Source organism: Budorcas taxicolor, chromosome 4 (genome assembly GCF_023091745.1).
Source record: "Budorcas taxicolor isolate Tak-1 chromosome 4, Takin1.1, whole genome shotgun sequence".
Classification (NCBI taxonomy): domain Eukaryota; kingdom Metazoa; phylum Chordata; class Mammalia; order Artiodactyla; family Bovidae; genus Budorcas; species Budorcas taxicolor.
The window spans coordinates 79,170,030-79,190,114 of NC_068913.1; the positions used below are offsets into that span (position 1 = coordinate 79,170,030).

The 20,085-nt window shown below is 42.3% G+C and overlaps 1 protein-coding gene across 1 annotated transcript in view; it reads right to left on the reverse strand.

The window, feature by feature from the left end:
* Nucleotides 1–448: 448 nt before the first annotated feature.
* BLVRA (biliverdin reductase A) overlaps nucleotides 449–20,085 on the reverse strand; it is a 36,820-nt gene continuing 17,183 nt past the window's right edge. Inside the window, exons 4-7 of the mRNA XM_052638557.1 lie at nucleotides 16,306–16,403; nucleotides 11,045–11,152; nucleotides 6,880–7,051; nucleotides 449–2,171 (exon numbers count right to left, since the gene is read on the reverse strand). Of these exons, the coding sequence (XP_052494517.1) occupies nucleotides 1,913–2,171; nucleotides 6,880–7,051; nucleotides 11,045–11,152; nucleotides 16,306–16,403 (637 nt within the window). The 3' untranslated portion in view covers nucleotides 449–1,912. The remainder of the gene's footprint in view (nucleotides 2,172–6,879; nucleotides 7,052–11,044; nucleotides 11,153–16,305; nucleotides 16,404–20,085) is intronic.

The following is a 20,085-nucleotide window of genomic DNA, read 5'->3' on the forward strand; positions in this document are numbered from 1 at the left end:
TTTCCTCTCAACGATTTTTCATCCACTGACCTGCTCATGGCTATAAATCCCCACTTGCCCACGCTCTGTGCAGAACTGAGTCCTGTTCTGTACTGAGGTCTCTCTTCCCCTTTTGCAACTGTTCTGAATAAAATCCGCTTCTACCTCTTTACTGTCCAGCTCTGGTCTTCTTTGCTACCCACCCTACTTCCAGTATCAAATAGGTCCAATATTTTGAAACAGTCAAGTTAAGAAGCCCAAATGGGAGAGACTACAGCACTGTATTTTGGTTATTGAATCTGTAACACTTACCTCATGCTAGATGCAGCTGAGCATACAAAAACAGATACCATACTTCCTGGCCTTGAGCAACATTTGATGTGGATAATAAAACAAGAGAACCAGTGGGCCAATATTTATTACAAATTATTTTATGCGGCAAATGAAAGAAAAACCGTGAGGATTTTTTTTTTCAGATTTAATATATTTGCCTGCTTTACCAACTAAGGTGATGGAGCGATAGAAACAGAGGTAGAAAATGGAGTTTGCCTCCATCTCACAGATTCCAAAATAGTTACAGATCACAAAGGCAAGTAGGGAGCAGGAACAAACCGAGAGAGACATTGACAGAAGCAAGACTCTTAACGCCAACTTAGAAGATGCAACAGGGCCACCAGTGACACGAAAGAGCAGCTTCCTGGGACTCCACTCTGCCTCAAGGTCAGCAGACAGAACCGGACATGAGTCCAGAGGAGCCAAGGGCTGCAGCTACAAACACGCGTGGCTTCCCTGGCCATCTCCTCCTGGGTCTCCAGTCTCCTCTCCAGGCAGCCTTCTTAATTCTCTACCTAAACCAGAAACCTAACCACGCACACCCTCGCCCCCCTGCTTTAAGTAACACCTTTTGGTGCCTCTGCACAGCCTAATAACTCCCCAGCCCTTCACCTGGTCTACAGGGCCCCCACCATCAGCTCTGCCTCCCTGGGACTCCCACTTCCAGACCCAGTGCCCCAGGGCACCGGCCAGGCTGTTCCTCACTCCCTTCTGTTCACCCTGCTCCCGGCCACAATGCCCTCTCCTCTGACCTTCACATGGTTGAGCTCTTCATCATCAGGACCTGGCATGGACATCTTCCCTGAATCCTTCTCCAGATGGCCAGGAGCACTCTGGACCTCCGGCAATGACTAGTTTATGTGACTTGCTTCCCTCTGGACATTGAGTTTTTGAAGGCAATGGCTACATCTTACTCATTTTTGGGATCCCCAGCACTAGGCATGATCACCCAGTGTGGTGGGACAGGGGTGGGGGGCACGTGGGTGGAAAGAAGGCTTTCCTGGTGGCTCAGATGGTAAAGAATCTGCCTGCAATGTGGGAGACCTGGGTTTGATCCCTGGGTCAGGAAGATCCCCTGGAGGAGAGCATGGCAACCCACTCCAGTGATCTTGCCTGGAAAATTCCAGGAATACAGGAGCCTGGTGGGCTACAGTCTATGGGGTCTCAAAGAGTGAGACACGACTGAGTGACTAAGACTTTTCCAAGGCAGGGAATAGGGGTCAAGGCACTGTTTCTTGGTGATTTAGCATATGAATGGGCTTTAAAGGCTGGTTCTGCTGTTTACTATCTGGGTGACTTCAAATAAGGTTTTCAAAGATACTAAGGAAAACATATCTGATAACACTCATCTGGCAGGGCCACTGGGAAGCCTGAGTGAAACCAGGCATCTTAAAGCATTTAGCGCTGCTCAACCAAGGTTGGCTGCTTGTTTTTTTTCATTCCCATGGGAGCCCCCACTGGAGGCCCCAACATAGCTGGTGACAATAAGCAAATCCTGTTTACCCAAGACATGTTTAATAGTAAGAATAGAGAGAAAGGTCAACTCTCGATAAAGATCAGGCTCCGGTTTTGCTGAGCAGAGCAGCACTGCCCCGTCCCCTCACTGCTTCGAGCAGCAGTGTTTCTGGATCTCTCCTGCAAGCCACAGGCAGTGCAGGATGCGTTTCTTCTCAGCAGCCAGCTCCTCTTCCGAGAACTGGCCCAGGAGTTTCTGGACAAATATATTCTGATCTTTCAGGAAAATATTCTTATTGATGCCTACGTTGGGCATATTCTCCAGGGACCCAGATCTGAAATGGAAGCTTAAACGTCTGTTTCGCTTTAGGCCAGGTGCTTTCTCTTCAATCCAGGTCAGCGGGCTGCGGAGGCGAGAGGCACAGTGTTAAATTCACTGAGGGCACATGGATGCTTGCTGGCACCTGAGCACCCCCTGCTAGATCCTCCTGTGAGCCCATCTCTCCTGCAGCAGCTGCATCCCGACCTCCACCAGCTCCCCAGAAGCCATGGCGACTGTTGGCAACTCTACTGACCAATGGTCCTTTTATTCAGTTTTGCCACCAGGCAGGGGAATCTGTGCAATGATTTTGGTGTGAATATCAGTTCATTATTCAGGACTTTCTACCCTGAGCGCTTAGGATGCAGACCTGAGGTTCTGGAGCAAACTGCTGTTTCCAAGTATATGTGCATTTTTATGGGAAAGAATTCTTAGAGTGCTTTCATCCCATTTCACAGAGGTCTGTGATCCCCCGCACATGCCAGAAAAGACTAGACACTCTCTGCCTGCTCGCAAAGCATTTGTTTCCATTTTACATGTGCCCCCCAGGTCAAGGTCAAGGTCAGCACTCAGAAAAATCTCCAGTCCTAATGGGACATACCCCACTTCTCTAAAGTTTCTCCTTTCTCTGGGTTTACCTCTTCTGTCTTTATAGTAGATAATAACTGTGTTACCTGCTTAATCAGAAACAGAGAAGCCTAATTAGGCCTTTGATCTAAAGAAGCTTCACTGAATAATATGACAGCAAAAATACAAAATCTGCTTTAAAAAGTATTCTAAAAACAATACAGCATTGATTTAAAGACTTTTACAAGAAAAAGAAAAAAAATCCATAATTCTTTCACCTAAATAAAAACCTCTTCAGTTTGAGACAATCCTTTCAAGTATTTGTCTATAGTCAAGGCTATGGTTTTTCCTGTGGTCATGTATGGATGTGAGAGTTGGACTGTGAAGAAGGCTGAGCACTGAAGAATTGATGCTTTTAAACTGTGGTGTTGGAGAAGACTCTTGAGAGTCCCTTGGACTGCAAGGAGATCAGCCCTGGGATTTCTTTGGAAGGAATGATGCTGAAGCTGAACCTCCAGTACTTTGGCCACCTCATGCAAAGAGTTGACTCATTGGAAAAGACTCTGATGCTGGGAGGGGTTGGGGGCAGGAGGAGAAGGGGATGACAGAGGATGAGATGGCTGGATGGCATCACTGACTTGATGGATGTTGAGTTTGAGTGAACTCCAGGAGTTCGTGATGGACAGGGAGGCCTGGCGTGCTGTGATTCATGGGGTCGCATAGAGTTGGACATGACTGAGCGACTGAACTGAACTGAACTGATGTGGTATATAAACCCTAAAGTATAACTAATTTTTGACTATGTTTATTTAAAAATATCATCCTACAGATACTGCTATCTGCATATCATGGACAACTGATTATATAATTCATTTACTATTTTATTATTGCCAAATATTCAAGCTCTTTCCAATTTTAATTTAATATGGATAGCCTGCATTCAAACTTTTCACACATATACACGTAAGTTTTCCTTCCTTCCTCTGGGAACAAAGTTTCAGGAAGTCTTAAGAGGACTTGCTCTGGCTACTTCTCTTTGCCTTCCCGTCCTTACTTCTCCTACAGGGCTGAGTCAGGGTCAAGGACAAGGCAATCTGGTTGGACGGCTGTGATATGAACAGAGAAAGGGTTCAATCCTCAGCAGGCATCAGGGTCTTGTCTCCCATTACCCTTCCTCGGATTCCTTCCCCCTTCCCCCCAGGGTGCAGGCGGGCAGGTCCAGAATGGGCAGTTTAGACCAGTGTTGCTAATGGACAAAGCGGAACTACCTTTTGTTTGTTCTCTGCCTCTAGAGGGATGGGACATAATAAAGCTAAATATACAGGTATGGGGGGACTTCCCTGGTGGCCCAGAGGTTAAGACTCTGTACTTCCAATGCAGGGGGCATGGGTTCGACCCCTGGTTGGGAAACTCAGGGAACTAAAGTCCTACATGCTGTGAAGCATAAAACAAACAAACAAACAGATATAAGGTATGAGGTTGCAAGAAAGGGGCCCAGACGGATCACTTAAGATTCTTTTGAGTGCTGCAGGAAGCTCAGGGTAAACGAACCCTCCCTTCAGCTTACCAAGACCTACACTAGAGAGTGAGTAAAATGTTTAAGAGAAAAATATGTGAAGTATATAAAGGGGGAACCATGCCAACACCCACACATGCTGGGAAACATCAAGAGAGATGTGGACAGAGAAACTTCCTCCTTTTGTGGTCCCGCCTACTCAAAACTTGGTTATGCTGTTTCCTGTTCATATATATATGTGTATATAAATATATATATATAATTTTTGGCTGCACCATGCAGCATATGGATCTTAGTTCCCTGACCAGGGATTGAACCTCCGCCCACTGCATTGGAAGCGGGGAGTCTTAACTACGAACCATCAGGGGGAGTCTCCCTGTTCACATATTTAAGTGAGGACATCAGCTGTTGGGGCTTTACTGTCAATTAGAGAGGAGCTAAAGGTGGCCCCGGGCCCATCCATGTTCTGGGCTTGGACAGCTCTTAGCTCTAGGCCTCCCGACCCAAACCACAAGCTTGGACTCAGATGGCTCCTCTGGTCCTCTCTGGAAACCTCCACTTGCAAATATCTGCATTCACGAGCCTGAGCTCTGACTACCTGCAAAAATGCTTCTTGCTTCTCACCTTCCACAGGAAGGTGTATACCCACAGCCACACTCCTCTAGTCAGCATGTGTCTCAAGCACTGCAGAGGTGGCAATTTCTAACTGTGTTCTTCTAACAGGATGAGGGGGTGGGGGGTGCACCTGGCTCTAGTCCCAGCCCTACCAACCAGCTTCAACAAGAGGACTGAAATGTGCACCTCTTCTATATAGGTTTGGGTTGAAAAAGTGTTTGAATGCTTATTTTTACAAAGTTTGGAAACTGCTAGTAAAATGGAAAGAACACAGGCTTGGAATTGAGCTGCATTGGGTTTTCCTGGATGATCTGGGGCCTGAGGCTAACGATACCTACTTCACTGATAGGTAAGGATGAGGTAAAGATAAGGCCTGATGTGTTTTCAATGATACTCCTTTTTTGTGCCCTTCCTGTGCATTGTGGAGGAGAAGGTGTGATCATTCGAGGACTGCAGACAGGCTGCTTGAGCATGATTTTCACATAATCATTTATTAGCTGTGTGCCCTTAGCGAGTTTCTTAACCTCTCTGAGTCTTGGGTGATCATAATTTCCCAAGTGATCATAATAATGCCCGTTCCAGACAGTTGGTATAAACATTATATGAGAAAATTCTTGTAAAAGCGCTAGGCCCTGGCACATTGGCGAAAACTCAGTAAACGTTAGCAAATACTAGCACTTTGTGCAACAGGGCTTCAGGCAATGACCCTGGTCTCACTGGTCCTTTTACTGTGACCTTTCAACATCATGCCTCCCCACCTCCTCAAGCCCTGCTGCAGCTCTGCTCTGTTCCACTATGTTGTTAGAAGGCGGCTCTAACTTAAGGAATTGTGTCTGCAAACAACTCGCAGAGGCTCCTAATGTTTTAAAGACTTGTTATGAAGCTTTTTATCTTGAAGGGTTGTTTGCTGGTGAAAGAGCTGCATTTTGTACCAGATGGGACCCATCATGATGTTGGTTTCCCAAATGGACCAAGAGGACTTGGTTTCGAAAAACAACACATCAAGGCTATTCAGGTAAAATCTGCAAACAGTTAGTGATTATTTCTGGCGTTGTGTTTTCTGTCATTTATCAACGTGCAGCAGTTTATGGAAGATGCTGGGAATCAAAGAGTATCACTACTACCCAACTGGAAGAATTATCAGGGTGTGTAATGAACCAGGATCAAATGGAGGCTTTAGCAATGGAGGAACCAACAGACACCACCTCAGTATGATCTTATAGTCAACTCGAACATCTTTGTACTATTTTAAAGTCTCTTGAACATTTTTAAATGAAAAAAAAAAAAAAGACTTGGTATGGAGAATAAAGAATCAGTATTTGGGGAACATTACAACAGTATGATGTGATAAAGCTGATAAAGAGCTGGGCATGATACAGGCAAGCTGAGTACAATATTAATGGCAAGATCTAGGTGGTAGCTATACAGATGCTCACTGCAGAGTTCTTTCAACTTCACCAGTGCCTGCAACTTTCACAATAAAATGTTGGAATGAATGCAGGTCACAGATATAACTGGACTTCTGCTCCTATATCTGATATTGTTCACTGTGTGGCTTAGGCAACCCGCTCATATCTGTGTGTTTTGTCTGAGTCGCTCAGTCATGTCTGACTCTTTGTGACCCCAGGGACTATAGCCCACCAGGCTCCTCTGGTCATGAAATTCTCCAGGCAAGAATACTGGAGTGGGTTGCCATTTCCTTCTCCAGGGCTCTCATAGGGAAAATTAGAATTGGATGCCTCAAGTCCCAATTACAATTGGGAGCTCCTGGGGACATCTTCATTACTAGAGTGTTCCTCCTCTGTAAGGCCTTCTGACTTCCAGATTGTTTAATTGTGAGCCATTCGGGGGCTCTTCTGATCTAAACATATCCAACATATCAGATCTGTATGCTTCTTTTAACCTTATGGGGCTACTAGGAGGAAGGCGTGAAGCAACGTAAGTGAGATTTCAGCACCTGTCCCACTGCAGAAGCAGATGGCTCTTCTGGAGTCGGGGGTTGGGGTTTAGGTCCCTGAGTCTCCCCGAATTCTCCCTCATGAACACACAAGGATGTCCTTATATTGCCCACTCCTCACAGCTTTTCCCGACCTACCCTTTGTTCTCTGTCTCCAAGCACACAGTCATCTTCATATACTGGTCTTCCTTTCGCTCTTCCAAAGTGGCAGACACGAGAGAAAGCTCCCCGAAGAGGGAGACCAGCCAGGTCAGGCGAGAGATGCCGCTAAATGCAGGGAAGCCAAACCGCTCTTCTTCCAGTGGGGCAGCTGTGGGGAAACACAGACAAGTCGGGGACTGGAGGGGAAAGGCTGATGATTTGGGGGTGACAGGGAGCCAACAGATGTGGCTGGGGATCAGAACACACAACCTTGCCTTATAGCGGGGGTATGCGAGATGATTCTTATGGAGACTTTCAGAGAAACGTCTCCCTTTGCTCCTGCTTGTGAAATTCAGTTTGTTGGTAAAATAAAATATTTCATTGGATATTGCAGGTTATCTGGCCCACAGGGAAATAAAAATGTTTCAGGCTTCTAACATGTATATGTTATGTGTGTATGCGTGTATATATATATATACACGCACACACACACACATATATACACATATATATGTGGTACACACATATACATCTATATTCTCTTAGTAACTTGAAGTAAAAGAAGAATTAACATATTTTAGTCCTGCAAGCCTATATTCCTATAAATATATAACTGTGTAAATTATAAGAGGGCGAAGGAATCGTGATAGCTGTAAGGAAAACAGTAATACCTATCGACTACATCAATATCAAGATAATTGATACAGTGGTGTTTTCTTAGACTTCAATATCTATCATCTCAGGTACAACAGTACATTCCAAAGAGGATCTGGGTGAGAAACCTGGTCAAGATGTTACTCTCCTCTGTTCCCAGTCTAAATTTTAAACATAACTTCAATTTATAAGATATCATATCTGTTACACTGATCTTTAAACCACAGATTTCTTGTAACTTGATACTGACTTAAAACAACTCATGAGTATGTTCTAAAGAAGATCACAAGCAAATCAAATAAAAAGGTAAATAACAGCAAACCAAGACTGTAAGTTTCATAGACTACATGGTTTGAAATAACTAGGACCTAAGTGTCAGACTTACACAGGAAACACAGCTCCCTCTGGGCTGGTCACTGTTTGCTCCTTCTCTTTGCAGAGGACTGAGGAGCTGTCACAAATCTGAGCCCCAAAGTCATAACTGTTGGGTCAACTCTGTGAAGCTACCCACCTCTGAACTTCATTAAAAAAAAATCTGTATGACAGGGGTAATGAATACCCACTTTATGGGATTATCCTATGAATTAACATGAAATAATGCATGTCACATACTTAGCACAATTCCTTGTGCAGATTGATGGTTATTATTTGTTGCCACAATGCTCATTAGATGGTCATTTTAAAGGATGAAGATGGATCTCAGCCTTGGAGAATGAACTTCTACAGTGGGGAAGAGAGTAGGGATGAGATGGTTAGGGTATTTGGGATCGACATGTACACTCCGCTGTATTTAAAATGAATAACCAGCAAAGTCCTACTGTACAGCTCAGGGAACTCTACTCAGTGTTATGGCAGCCTGGATGGGAGGGGAGTTTGGGGGAGAATGGATACATGTATATGTATGACTGAGTTCCTTTGCTGTCCACCTGTAACTATCACACATTGTTAAACGGCTATGTGAAGTGAAGTCACTCAGTCGTGTCCGACTCTTTGCGACCCGTGGACTGTAGCCCACCAGGCTCATCCATCCATGGGATTCTCCAGGCAAGAATACTGGAGTGGGTTGCCATTTCCTTCTCCAGGGGATCTTCCTGACCCAGGGATCGAACCCAGGTCCCCCGCATTGCAGGCAGATGCTTTAACCTCTGAGCCACCAGGGAAGCAATAAAGAGTTTAAAACATACAAAGCCACAGTCATCAAGACAGTATGGTACTGGCACAAAGACAGAAATATAGATCAATGGAACAAAATAGAAAGCTCAGAGATAAATCCACACACCTACGGACACCTTATCTTCAACAAAGGAGGCAAGAATATACAATGGATTAAAGACAGTCTCTTTAACAGGTGGTGCTGGGAAAATTGGTCAACCACTTGTAAAAGAAAGAAACTAGATCACTTTCTAACACCACACACAAAAATAAACTCAAAATAGATTAAAGATCTAAATGTAAGACCAGAAACTATAAAACTCCTAGAGGAGAACATAGGCAAAACACTCTCTGACATACATCACAGCAGGATCCTCTATGACCCACCTCCCAGAATATTGGAAATAAAAGCAAAAATAAACAAATGGGACCTAATTAAAATTAAAAGCTTCTGCACAACAAAGGAAACTATAAGCAAGGTGAAAACACAGCCTTCGGAATGGGAGAAAATAATAGCAAATGAAGCAACTGACAAACAACTAATCTCAAAAATATACAAGCAACTTATGCAGCTCAATTCCAGAAAAATAAACGACCCAATCAAAAAATGGGCCAAAGAACTAAATAGACATTTCTCCAAAGAAGACATACAGATGGCTAATAAAGACATGAAAAGATGCGCAACATCACTCATTATCAGAGAAATGCAAATCAAAACCACAATGAGGTACCATTTCACACCAGTCAGAATGGCTGCGATCAAAAGTCTACAAGCAATAAATGCTGGAGAGGGTGTGGAGAAAAGGGAACCCTCTTACACTGTTGGTGGGAATGCAAACTAGTACAGCCACTATGGAGAACAGTGTGGAGATTCCTTAAAAAACTGGAAATAGAACTGCCTTATGACCCAGCAATCCCACTGCTGGGCATACACACCAAGGAAACCAGAATTGAAAGAGACATGTGTACCCCAATGTTCACTGCAGCACTGTTTGTAATAGCCAGGACATGGAAGCAACCTAGATGTCCATCAGCAGATGAATGGATAAGAAAGCTGAGGTGCATATACACAATGGAGTATTACTCAGCCATTAAAAAGAATACATTTGAATTAGTTCTAATGAGGTGGATGAAACTAGAGCCTATTATACAGAGTGAAGTAAGCCAGAAAGAAAAACACCAATACAGTATACTAATGCGTATATATGGAATTTAGAAAGATGGTAACAATAACCCTGTATGCGAGACAGCAAAAGAGACGCAGATGTACAGAACAGATTTTTGACTCTGTGGGAGAGGGCGAGAGTGGGATGATTTGGGAGAATGGCATTGAAGCATGTATAATATCGTATAAGAAATGAATCGCCAGTCTAGGTTCGATGCAGGATACAGGATGCTTGGGGCTGGTGCACTGGGATAACCCAGAGGGATGGTATGGGGAGGGAGGTGGGAGAGGGGTTCAGGAGTGGGAACTTATGTACACCCCTGGTGGATTCATGTTGATGTATGGCAAAACCAATACAGTATTGTAAAGGGAAAAAAAAAGTTTAAAACATACAAAAAGGAATAAAATAAAGGATGAAGATGGATTCTGAAATGAGATTAGAGATGAATGGTTTTCCCACTTAACAATGTCACACTTCCCTTCCTGTAATGCAAGTCCGCAGGAAAGGTGGCCCAGATGCCTTAGGGTGCAGAGCTGGAGGCTCCAGCTTGTTAATTTCCTACTGCTAATGCCTTAGGGTACAGATAAATCTAAGGAGTCCGCCCAAAGGAGACTGCAGAGCTGGAAGCTCCAGGTCGTTCATTCTCTACTGCTAATGGCGGTGCTCCCAGAAAGACCAACATAAATAGCTGGATATATAGTAGACTGGATATTTTGGCTGCAGCTACTGTTCTGATAACTTGTTGGAGGAAGGAAGGGGCTATGCATATTCTATTTGCTGCACAGAGAAGTATAAAAATATTCTCTTCTCCAAGGAACCTTTTTCTCAGTCCTTTTTAAAAGAGAGCCTTCATTTTTAATCTGTAGAATATAATCTCCAATTCGTCAGGATTTCATGAGAGAAGCTTCTGTCTAATCGACTGGGCCAAAAGTATAAATGTGCTTCAGATTTCTAACACATATTTTACCCAAGGCCCACCAAGCAATCAAATCTCATTTGAGGAAAGAAGCAAAATAGATATTTTTATTGTCTGTGGCTATTTGGGAAAATTAAATTGGCCCGCAGAGACTCTTTGGCAGAAATGAATCCAAGATCACATCCTAGAGAGCTAGGAAAGAACTCAGCCTCCCCACCTCACCCCACCCTGCCTCACCAGTTACATATGACCTGTGATCTCACCAAGGACTGACCTGTGAAGAGGAGAGACCCTTTCAGCAGGTCCTTCCCCACCACTTCTTTCTTCAGGAATGCAAACTCCTCCATCAAGAGTTCAACATGCTCCTCATGCAAGACTTTCCCTGTCATGACCAGGATGGAGTGAAAAAGGCAGTTATCATCAACTGTGTTATTTGTAGGATATACACATGAAATTATTAGGGGATCAGCTGGGCAACTTACTCTTACATGATTCAAGAAAAAGTAGTTCTCTGTACTGTATTATATTTACTACTCTTCTGTAAGTCTGTCATTATTTCAAATAAATAATCTTCCACAAAACAAACAGTTATAGCAACAAAAATATGAGAGCAAGCCAGAAACAGCCATGGATTATGAAATAAGAACTTCTTAGGAGAAAATGAAAGGGCAGCTTGCAATTAATGGACTTGAAGTCTCAACTCATTCATTTTCTCACACATATTTCAGCAGCTTTCTAAAATAACTACTAATTTATGAAATTCTCAAGAACCATTTTGGCCTCATCTTTCAAAATAGAGTGTTTTGTCTATCTTAGAAATAATAAGTGTTTTTAAATTTGGGAGGAAAATGAGAAGTAACAATACCATGATCCTATTTAACAGAAAGAACCACTACTAAGATATTGGTTTATTTCCCTTTCGTCATTCTGCTGTGAATTATTTTTCATGATTGTGATCATACGTAGAAACAAAATTATTTTTAGTTTTAAAGTATAAACGTAAATTCATGTCATTGTAGAAAATTGAGAAAACGTGAAAGAGCATAAAGAAACAAATGAAACCACTCAGAATGCTACCAGTTAATCATTGTTGCCATTTTGTTTCATTTGCTTTTTTTCCCCTCCAGTGTATGTGACATGATGTTGACACTGATGTTTAAGCAATACAGAAAAGATCTCAGGTCCTAGCTGAGAGAGAATCGGAAAGGTAGTTTGGTAGTAGATAATCAATGTTACTGTGGGTATAAATGACCGACAGGACATGGGCACTAGGGAACTTTCTGGAATAATAAAAATGTTCTGTATCTTGACTGGAGTAATCATTACATGGGTATATATACTCTGTCCAAATTCATTTAACTCTGCACTTAAAATCTCTGAATTTATCACAAGGCAATTCTGTCTCAAATTACAAAAACTCAGATAATCAGATGAACACCAGAATTATTATTCAATTTCTTCAGTGGCTTTGGTGTTAAGCTACTTTTGTAGAATAAATAAAATGTACTTCTCAGAAATTCTTGGGTCATAGGGTTCGTGATTTGTAACTAGTTTAACCACTGATTCAAGTGCTAGAAAAGCTTATCTCACTCGTTATTTAAGTATGTCAGACTTGGCAAGCTATCCCATCTGATTGGTGAGGAAACAGATGGGGCTAGAGATTCATTTTATGTGTGCCCGCCCATGAAAACAGAAATATGATTTTCCATTATATTTGTGATATTTAAAATGCAAATGGTACTCTTAACCAGTAGTAAACTATATGATACCAATGCTGAAACTATTTTCTATGGCATCCTGGGTAAATATGTTGGAACAGTTATGATTCTTAGAAGAAGATGAGATCCATCTCTATAATTCTACCCCCTACCAGAAGAAGCAATACAACATAAATTTATTTTCTCTTTCTATGGAGTGCTTTTATTTTATCTTAATGTTTTTTCCTTTACAGTAAATATTTAAATTTCTCTAGTGATTTGTCCAAATTATGTGTAACTTTTTAAAATTTGTTTTTGTTTTGGGGGGCTATACTATATATACAATTTAGCACCTTCTTAACAGTTTTTAAAAATGTTTTATTTCATATTACTAAAACAAATTATGCTCATTATAGGAAACATGAAAAATAAAGAAAAATAGAAAGTAAATAAAATCATCCAAAATACCACTACCAAGAAATAACCACTATCAAAACAAATTGTCCACATATCTGTATTTGTTTTAAAGTGATACTACATGTAGTTCTGTTACTGTTTTGTATTTAGTCATGTATCATGTACCTTTTTTATGACAGTAAGAATCTGTGACTTTTAGAGCCTGAATAGTATTCATCAGATGAAAATACCATAATTAACCATTAACCATTCTCTTTTGAATACTGAATTTGCATGCCAATTTTTGCTCTTAAAATGTTGGCATGTACACTTCTGTACAAAATAATTTTTTAATGTATTTCTGTAAAATTAGGTTTACAAAAGATCTGAATTTTTTACTATTCTTTGATACATATTTTGACTTGCCCAAATTGTTAAATTAATGATGTTGCATTTGGGGCTTTCTAATTATTGTGCATCAACATTCCACTTGAGGTCAAATCCTCTCTTCAATTTTGATTGCTCTGATTCTTCTAAGTTTATTTTGTTTTTTAAAAAATTGTAGTAAGATGTATAATATAAAATTTACCCTATTAACCAATTTTCAGTCTATAGTCCAGTAGTATTAACTATAAGGACACTGTGTACTAAAGATCTTTAGAACTTTTTCACTTTGCAAAACTGAAATTTTGTACACAACTAAAATAACTCCCTCTATTCCTCCACACCACTCCCTAGCAGCCATCCTTCTATTTTCTGTTTCTACAAATTTAACTATTCTAGATACTTCATATAATCTCTTTGTGACTAGCTTATATTACTTACCATAATATTCTCAAGATTCTTCCATGTTGTAGCTTGTGACAAGATTCACTTCTTTCTTAAGGCTGAATAATATTCCATTGTATATATTCACCACATTTTCTTTATCCATTCATTCATCAATGGACATCTGAGTTGTTTCTACTTCTTGGTTATTGTGAATAATGTGCTATGAACCAGAGTGTGCAAATATCTCTTCCAAATCCTTTAAAGTCTTTTCAGATTATATCCAGAACTGGGATTGCTAGATCATATGCTAATTCTATTTATAAATTTTTCAGAAACCTCCATACAGTTTTCCAGAGTGGCTGAACCATATTATATTCCCACCAATAGGGCACAAGGGCTCTAATTAATTTCTCCACACTCTCACCAGCATTTGTTGTTTTGTTTCGTTTTTTTGTTTTGTTTTGACCATACTGTGTGGCACGTGGGATCTTAGTTCCCTTGCCAGGGATCAAACCTGTGCCCCCTACATGGAAGCTTTGAGTCTTAACTACTGGACCAAAAGGGAAGTCCCAGTTTCGTTTTGTTTTTAATAGTGGCTGTCTTCATGGGTTTGAGGAGATATTTCAATGTGGCTTTGCTTTGCATTCCTTTAATCCTTAGTGATGTGTGCTCAGTTGCTCAGCCGTGTCCAACTCTCTGCGGCCCAGTGAACTGTAGCCCACCAGGCTCCTCTGTCCATGGAATTTTCCAGGCAAGAATACTGGAGTGAGTTGCCATTTCCTTCTCCAGGAGATCTTCCCGACCCAGGGATCGAACTCACATCTTGCGTCTCCTGCATTGGCAGGTGGATTCTTTACCAGCTGCCATGTAAGTTTCTGTACCAATTATGGTTTCCCTGGACCCAGTGGTCTTGCAAACAGCAACATTAGCTCAAAGAATCGTGGCCATCACAAAGTATGGTTCTTTTAGAATTGAGAAATACATGCCCTTCAATAGTGCCTCAATACTCTATAATCTCTAATTTGAGTAAGGAAAAAATTCAGGCTGCTCTCAGAAGCACTCGGAAGTGAGATTCAATTCAGATCGATGGCCCCTCAGTTTCCTCCAGTGACCCTATGCTGAACAAGGAAATTGCAAATTCCATGTTCATCTATGCCTTTCTCTAGGGTGAATTCTCCAGTGTTCAAACAGATTTGCTCATAAAATATTTCCCACACTTAGTGTACTCTTAAGGCCTTTCTCCCGTGTGACAATCTTTATTGTATGCTTGTTGGTCATTTGCAAATCTTCTTCGGAGAAGTACCTTTTCAGGTTCTTTGTGTATTTTAAAATCAGGTTATTTATTGTTGTTGTTGAGTGTTAAGCACTCTTTATATAATCTGGATATTAACCCTTATCAGGTACCTGATTTGCAAGCTCATTCTCCCCTTCTGTAGGTTGCCTTGTCACTCTGTTGACTGCCTCCTTCTTTGTGCAGAAGCTTTTTTTTAGTTTAGTGCGAAATCCCACGTCTACTTTTGCTTTTGTTGCCTGTACTTCGGGTGTCACACCCAGAAAAAAAGTCACTGCCATGGCCAATGTCCAGAAGCTTTTCCCTACATTTTCTTCCAGGAGTTTTATACTTATTACACCTTACATTTAGGGCTGTGTGAGTTAAACTGGTATAAAGTAAAGGTACAACTTCATTCTTTTGCATGTGGCTATCCATCTCTCCCAGCACTTTCTGTTAAAGACTGTCCATTCCCTCTACTGTGTGATCTCAAAGACCCCTGTCAAAGATCACTTGCCATCTATATACGCAAGGGTTTGTTTCTGGGCTCTCTATTCTATTCCACTGGACTACATGCCTTTTAAAAAATGTTTCTTTATATTTGACTGCATCAGGTCTTACTGGTGGCATATGGGCCTCTCTCTAGTTGTGGTGTTCAGCAAGGCTCAGAGGGAAAAACGTGGACTTCAGAGCCCAAAAGGATTGAAATCAAATCTCCACCTCTCATTTAGTGGTCACATTACTAGCTTTGTGACCTGGTACAAAACTTTTTTTTAAAAGTATAGTAGATGTACAATATTATATAAATTACAGGCATACAATTTTTGAAGGTTATGCTCCATTTCTGGTAGAAAATTTTTGACTTCTGTGAGCCATGGATTCCTATACATAAGCTAGAGAAAATACCTACCTCCAAGGAGTTCTAAGAGAATTAAGCAAAATAACATATGCTTAGAAGAGTTTCCAAGTTCCCAGTATTAATACACAGTGCTCCTCTTGAGAAACAACAAAAACTATAAACTGTGCACATCAGACAATCAATTACCCTAATCTAGGCATTTTTCCATTAGCAATACAAGTATCACATGAATAAAAGCAAGATAATATTAGCATAAGTAGAAGCTAATTCATATTTTTCATTAGAGTAAAAGAAGCTGGTAAGTCTTGAACAAAAGTCTGCAAATTCCCATCCCTCCCTCTGCCCCGTGTTCCTCCACAAACACACCCCCACCCCCGCGCTTTATGTGCCTACAGTATGGGGACTGGGCTGGGAGCCCCTGGGCCAGTAACGTATCTGACACACGGTTGTTTATAAGGCATGAAGATGGTACCATAGAAGTCTTAGAGGCAGGAATTCTTAGTAAGAGGGTGTGCGCTCCAGACGCACAGAACATACATCACCTTTCTGCTCGGCCAACTCCCACAGGTCCTTAGCTGCCACCCAAGACAGTGTCATGGGGTATTCCACAAGGACATGCTTTCCAGCATTCAGGAATTGCCTTTGGAAAAGAGGGATAAATACAGATAAAATGCACTTCAATTAAACTTTGCTTAAGTACCCTGCAGGACAGACTGTGAAAAATGCACACAAGTCTCCGGGTAAGTGTGTTATGACAGAATGCAGATGAGAGTCAGGGCCAGGGGATGGGGAGGATGAACTGCATCCAAGCTATTTTCTATTAAGCAGTAAGAGAAAGGCGTTCTAGTTATGTGCTCACTTGAACATTCACCCATTCGTCCACTGACATATCCAACCAGGTACTGTTTACCAGTTATTCTGGAGGAGAAATACAGCCGTGTCAACAGGTAAATTGTCTATTACCACAGACAGTTCCCAACTCTGGGAGTTGGTGATGGACAGGGAGGCCTGGTGTGCTGCAGTCCTTCGGCAGCGACTGAAAGTGACTCAGTCTTGTCTAACTCTTTGCGGCCCTTGGACTGCAGCATGCCTGGCCTTTCTGTCCATCACCAACTTCCGGAGCTTACTCAAATTCATGTCCATGAAGTCAGTGATGCCATCCAACCATCTCATCCTCTGTCGTCCCCTTCTCCTCCTGCCTTCAATCTTTCCCAGCATCAGAGTCTTTTCAAATGAGTCAGCTCTTTGCATCAGGTGGCCAAAGTATTAGAGTTTCAGCTTCAGCATCAGTCCTTCCACTGAATATTCAGGACTGATTTCCTTTAGGATGGACTGGTTGGATCTCCTTGTAGTCCAAGGGACTCTCAAGAGTCTTCTCCAACACCACAGTTCAAAATCATCAATTCTTCAATGCTCAGCTTTCTTTATGGTCCAACTCTCACATCCATACATGACTATTGGAAAAATCATAGCCTTGACTAGATGGACCTTTGCTGACAAAAGTAATGTCTCTGCTTCTTAATATGCTGTCTAGGTTGGTCATAACTTTTCTTCCAAGGAGCAAGCGTCTTTTAATTTGATGGCTGCAGTCACCATCTGCAGTGATTTTGGAAGCCCCCCAAAATAAAGTCTGTTACTGTTTCCACTGTTTCCCCATCTATTTGCCATGAAATGATGGGACTAGATGCCAGGATCTTCGTTTTCTGAATGTTGAGCTTTAAGCCAACTTTTCACTCTCCTCTTATATTTTCATCAAGAGGCTTTTTAGTTTTTTTTCACTTTCTGCCATAAGGGTGGTGTCATCTGCACATCTGGGGTTATTGATATTTCTTCCAGCAATCTTGATTCTAGCTTGTGCTTCATCCAGCCCAGTGTTTCTCATGATGTACTCTGCATATAAGTTAAATAAGTAGGGTGACATTATACAGCCTTGATGTACTCCTTTCCCAATTTGGAACCAGTGTGTTGTTCCATGTCCAGTTCTAACTGTTGCTTCTTGACCTGCATACAGATTTCTCAGGAGGCAGGTCAGGTGGTCTGGTATTCCCATCTCATTAAGAATTTCCCACAGTTTGCTGTGATCCACACAGTCAAAGGCTTTGGCGTAGTCAATAAAGCATAAGTAGATGTTTTTCTGGAACTTTCTCACTTTTTCGATGATCCAATGGATATTGGCAATTTGATCTCTGGTTCCTCTGCCTTTTCTAAATCCAGCTTGAACATCTGGAAGTTCACAGTTCATGTACTGTTGAAGCCTGGCTTGGAGAATTTTGAGCATTACTTTACCAGCGTGTGAGATGAGTGCAACTGTGTGAACAATTGTGTGAACATTCTTTGGCATTGCCTTTCTTTGGGGTTGGAATGAAAACTCACCTTTTCTAGTCCTGTGGCCACTGCTGAGTTTTCCAAATTTGCTGGCATATTGAATGCAACACTTTCACAGCATCATGTTTTAGGATTTGAAATAGCTCAACTGGAATTCTATCACCTCTGCTAAGTCGCTTCAGTCGTGTCCGACTCTGTGTGACCCCACAGACGGCAGCCCACCAGGCTCCCCATCCCTGGGATTCTCTAGGCAAGAACACTGGAGTGGGTTGCCATTTCCTTCTCCAATGCATGAAAGTGAAAAGTGAAAGTGAAGTCGCTCAGTTGTGTCCGACTCTTCGCAACCCCATGGACTGCAGCCTACCAGGCTCCTCCGTCCATGGGATTTTCCAGGCAAGAGTACTGGAGTGGGGTGCGATTGGCCTCTATCACCTCCAGTAGCTCCATTACCACATGACAGCTATAAATAAAGACTACAAAACTTGTGGCAGCCAGCTCTGTCTGAGGCAACTGGAAAACATTTCACTAAGGCTCTGAACTGGGTCTTGAAATGTAAACAGGCATTTTCCAGGTGCCAGGGGATGAGGATATTTCACGATAAGCAGCATAGGCAGGGGCTTGGGCATTTATGGGGCTTTGTCCATTAAGACATGGTGTGAATTTCAGCGTTTCTGTGTGGCAGGGGAGGGGAGAGAGAGAGAAACGAGGTCCTAAGAGGAGCTGGGAGTCTGATGTAAGGGAAGGACCCAGAGTGCTGTGCTCAGAAGTTTGGCTTTCATGCTCCAGATATTCTAGGGGACAAACATTGATAAGTATGGGAATTATATGATTACTTCGTTCAGGTCTTCTCTGGTGCCAAAGAAGGTTAAGGGGCTCCACATAAAGGCGCTTCTGTCCACATTTACAGTGAGTATAATAAAGGGACAGCAGCTGACTTCTGGGCAACCACACTGTGGAAGTAGCTGTAGTTTAATGTCAGGACCTAAACAGAAAGCTGAGCTCTAGGGGCAGGTGGCACTGCCTTGCTGGCTGCCAGGTCTTCCATGGGGCTCTTCCTTCCAGGCTCCATTCCACCAAATGCCTGGAGAGCTGTAGGCTTTGCATTCAAAGGTGGGGCAGGGGGTAGGGTATGTGTGGGGGAAACATTTCATTTCTCTTACTCTATGAATATAATGCGACCTCCCCAATCTTCAGCTCAGTTCAGTTCAGTCGCTCAGTCGTGCCTGACTCTTTGCGACCCCGTGAATCGCAGCACGCCAGGCCTCCCTGTCCATCACAAACTCCTGGAGTTCACTCAGACTGACGTCCATCGAGTCAGTGATGCCATCCAGCCATCTCATCCTCTGTCATCCCCTTCTCCTCCTGCCCCCAATCCCTCCCAGCATCAGAGTCTTTTCCAATGAGTCAACTCTTCCCATGAGGTGGCCAAAGTGCTGGAGTTTCAGCTTTAGCATCAGTCCTTCCAAAGAAATCCCAGGGCTGATCTCCTTCAGAATGGACTGGTTGGATCTCCTTGCAGTCCAAGGGACTCTCAAGAGTCTTCTCCAACACCACAGTTTAAAAGCATCAATTCTTCGGCACTCAGCCTTCTTCACAGTCCAACTCTCACATCCACACATGACCACAGGAAAAACCATAGCCTTGACTAGACGGACCTTAGTCGGCAAAGTAACATCTCTGCTTTTGAATATGCTATCTAGGTTGGTCATAACTTTTCTTCCAAGGAGTAAGCGTCTTTTAATTTCTTGGCTGCAGTCACCATCTGCAGTGATTTTGGAGCCCAAAAAGATAAAGTCTGACACTGTTTCCACTGTTTCCCCATCTATTTCCCATGAAGTGATGGGACCGGATGCCATGATCTTCTAGGCCACCACTATTTCCTTAATCAACTCATGGCAAAAAACACTTCCTATTAAAGAACTCCTAGAGATATTTTCAGAGAGATTTCATGTTGTTTAAAGTACAAAGGATAAAATTTTGGAAGCTGAAAGAACTAT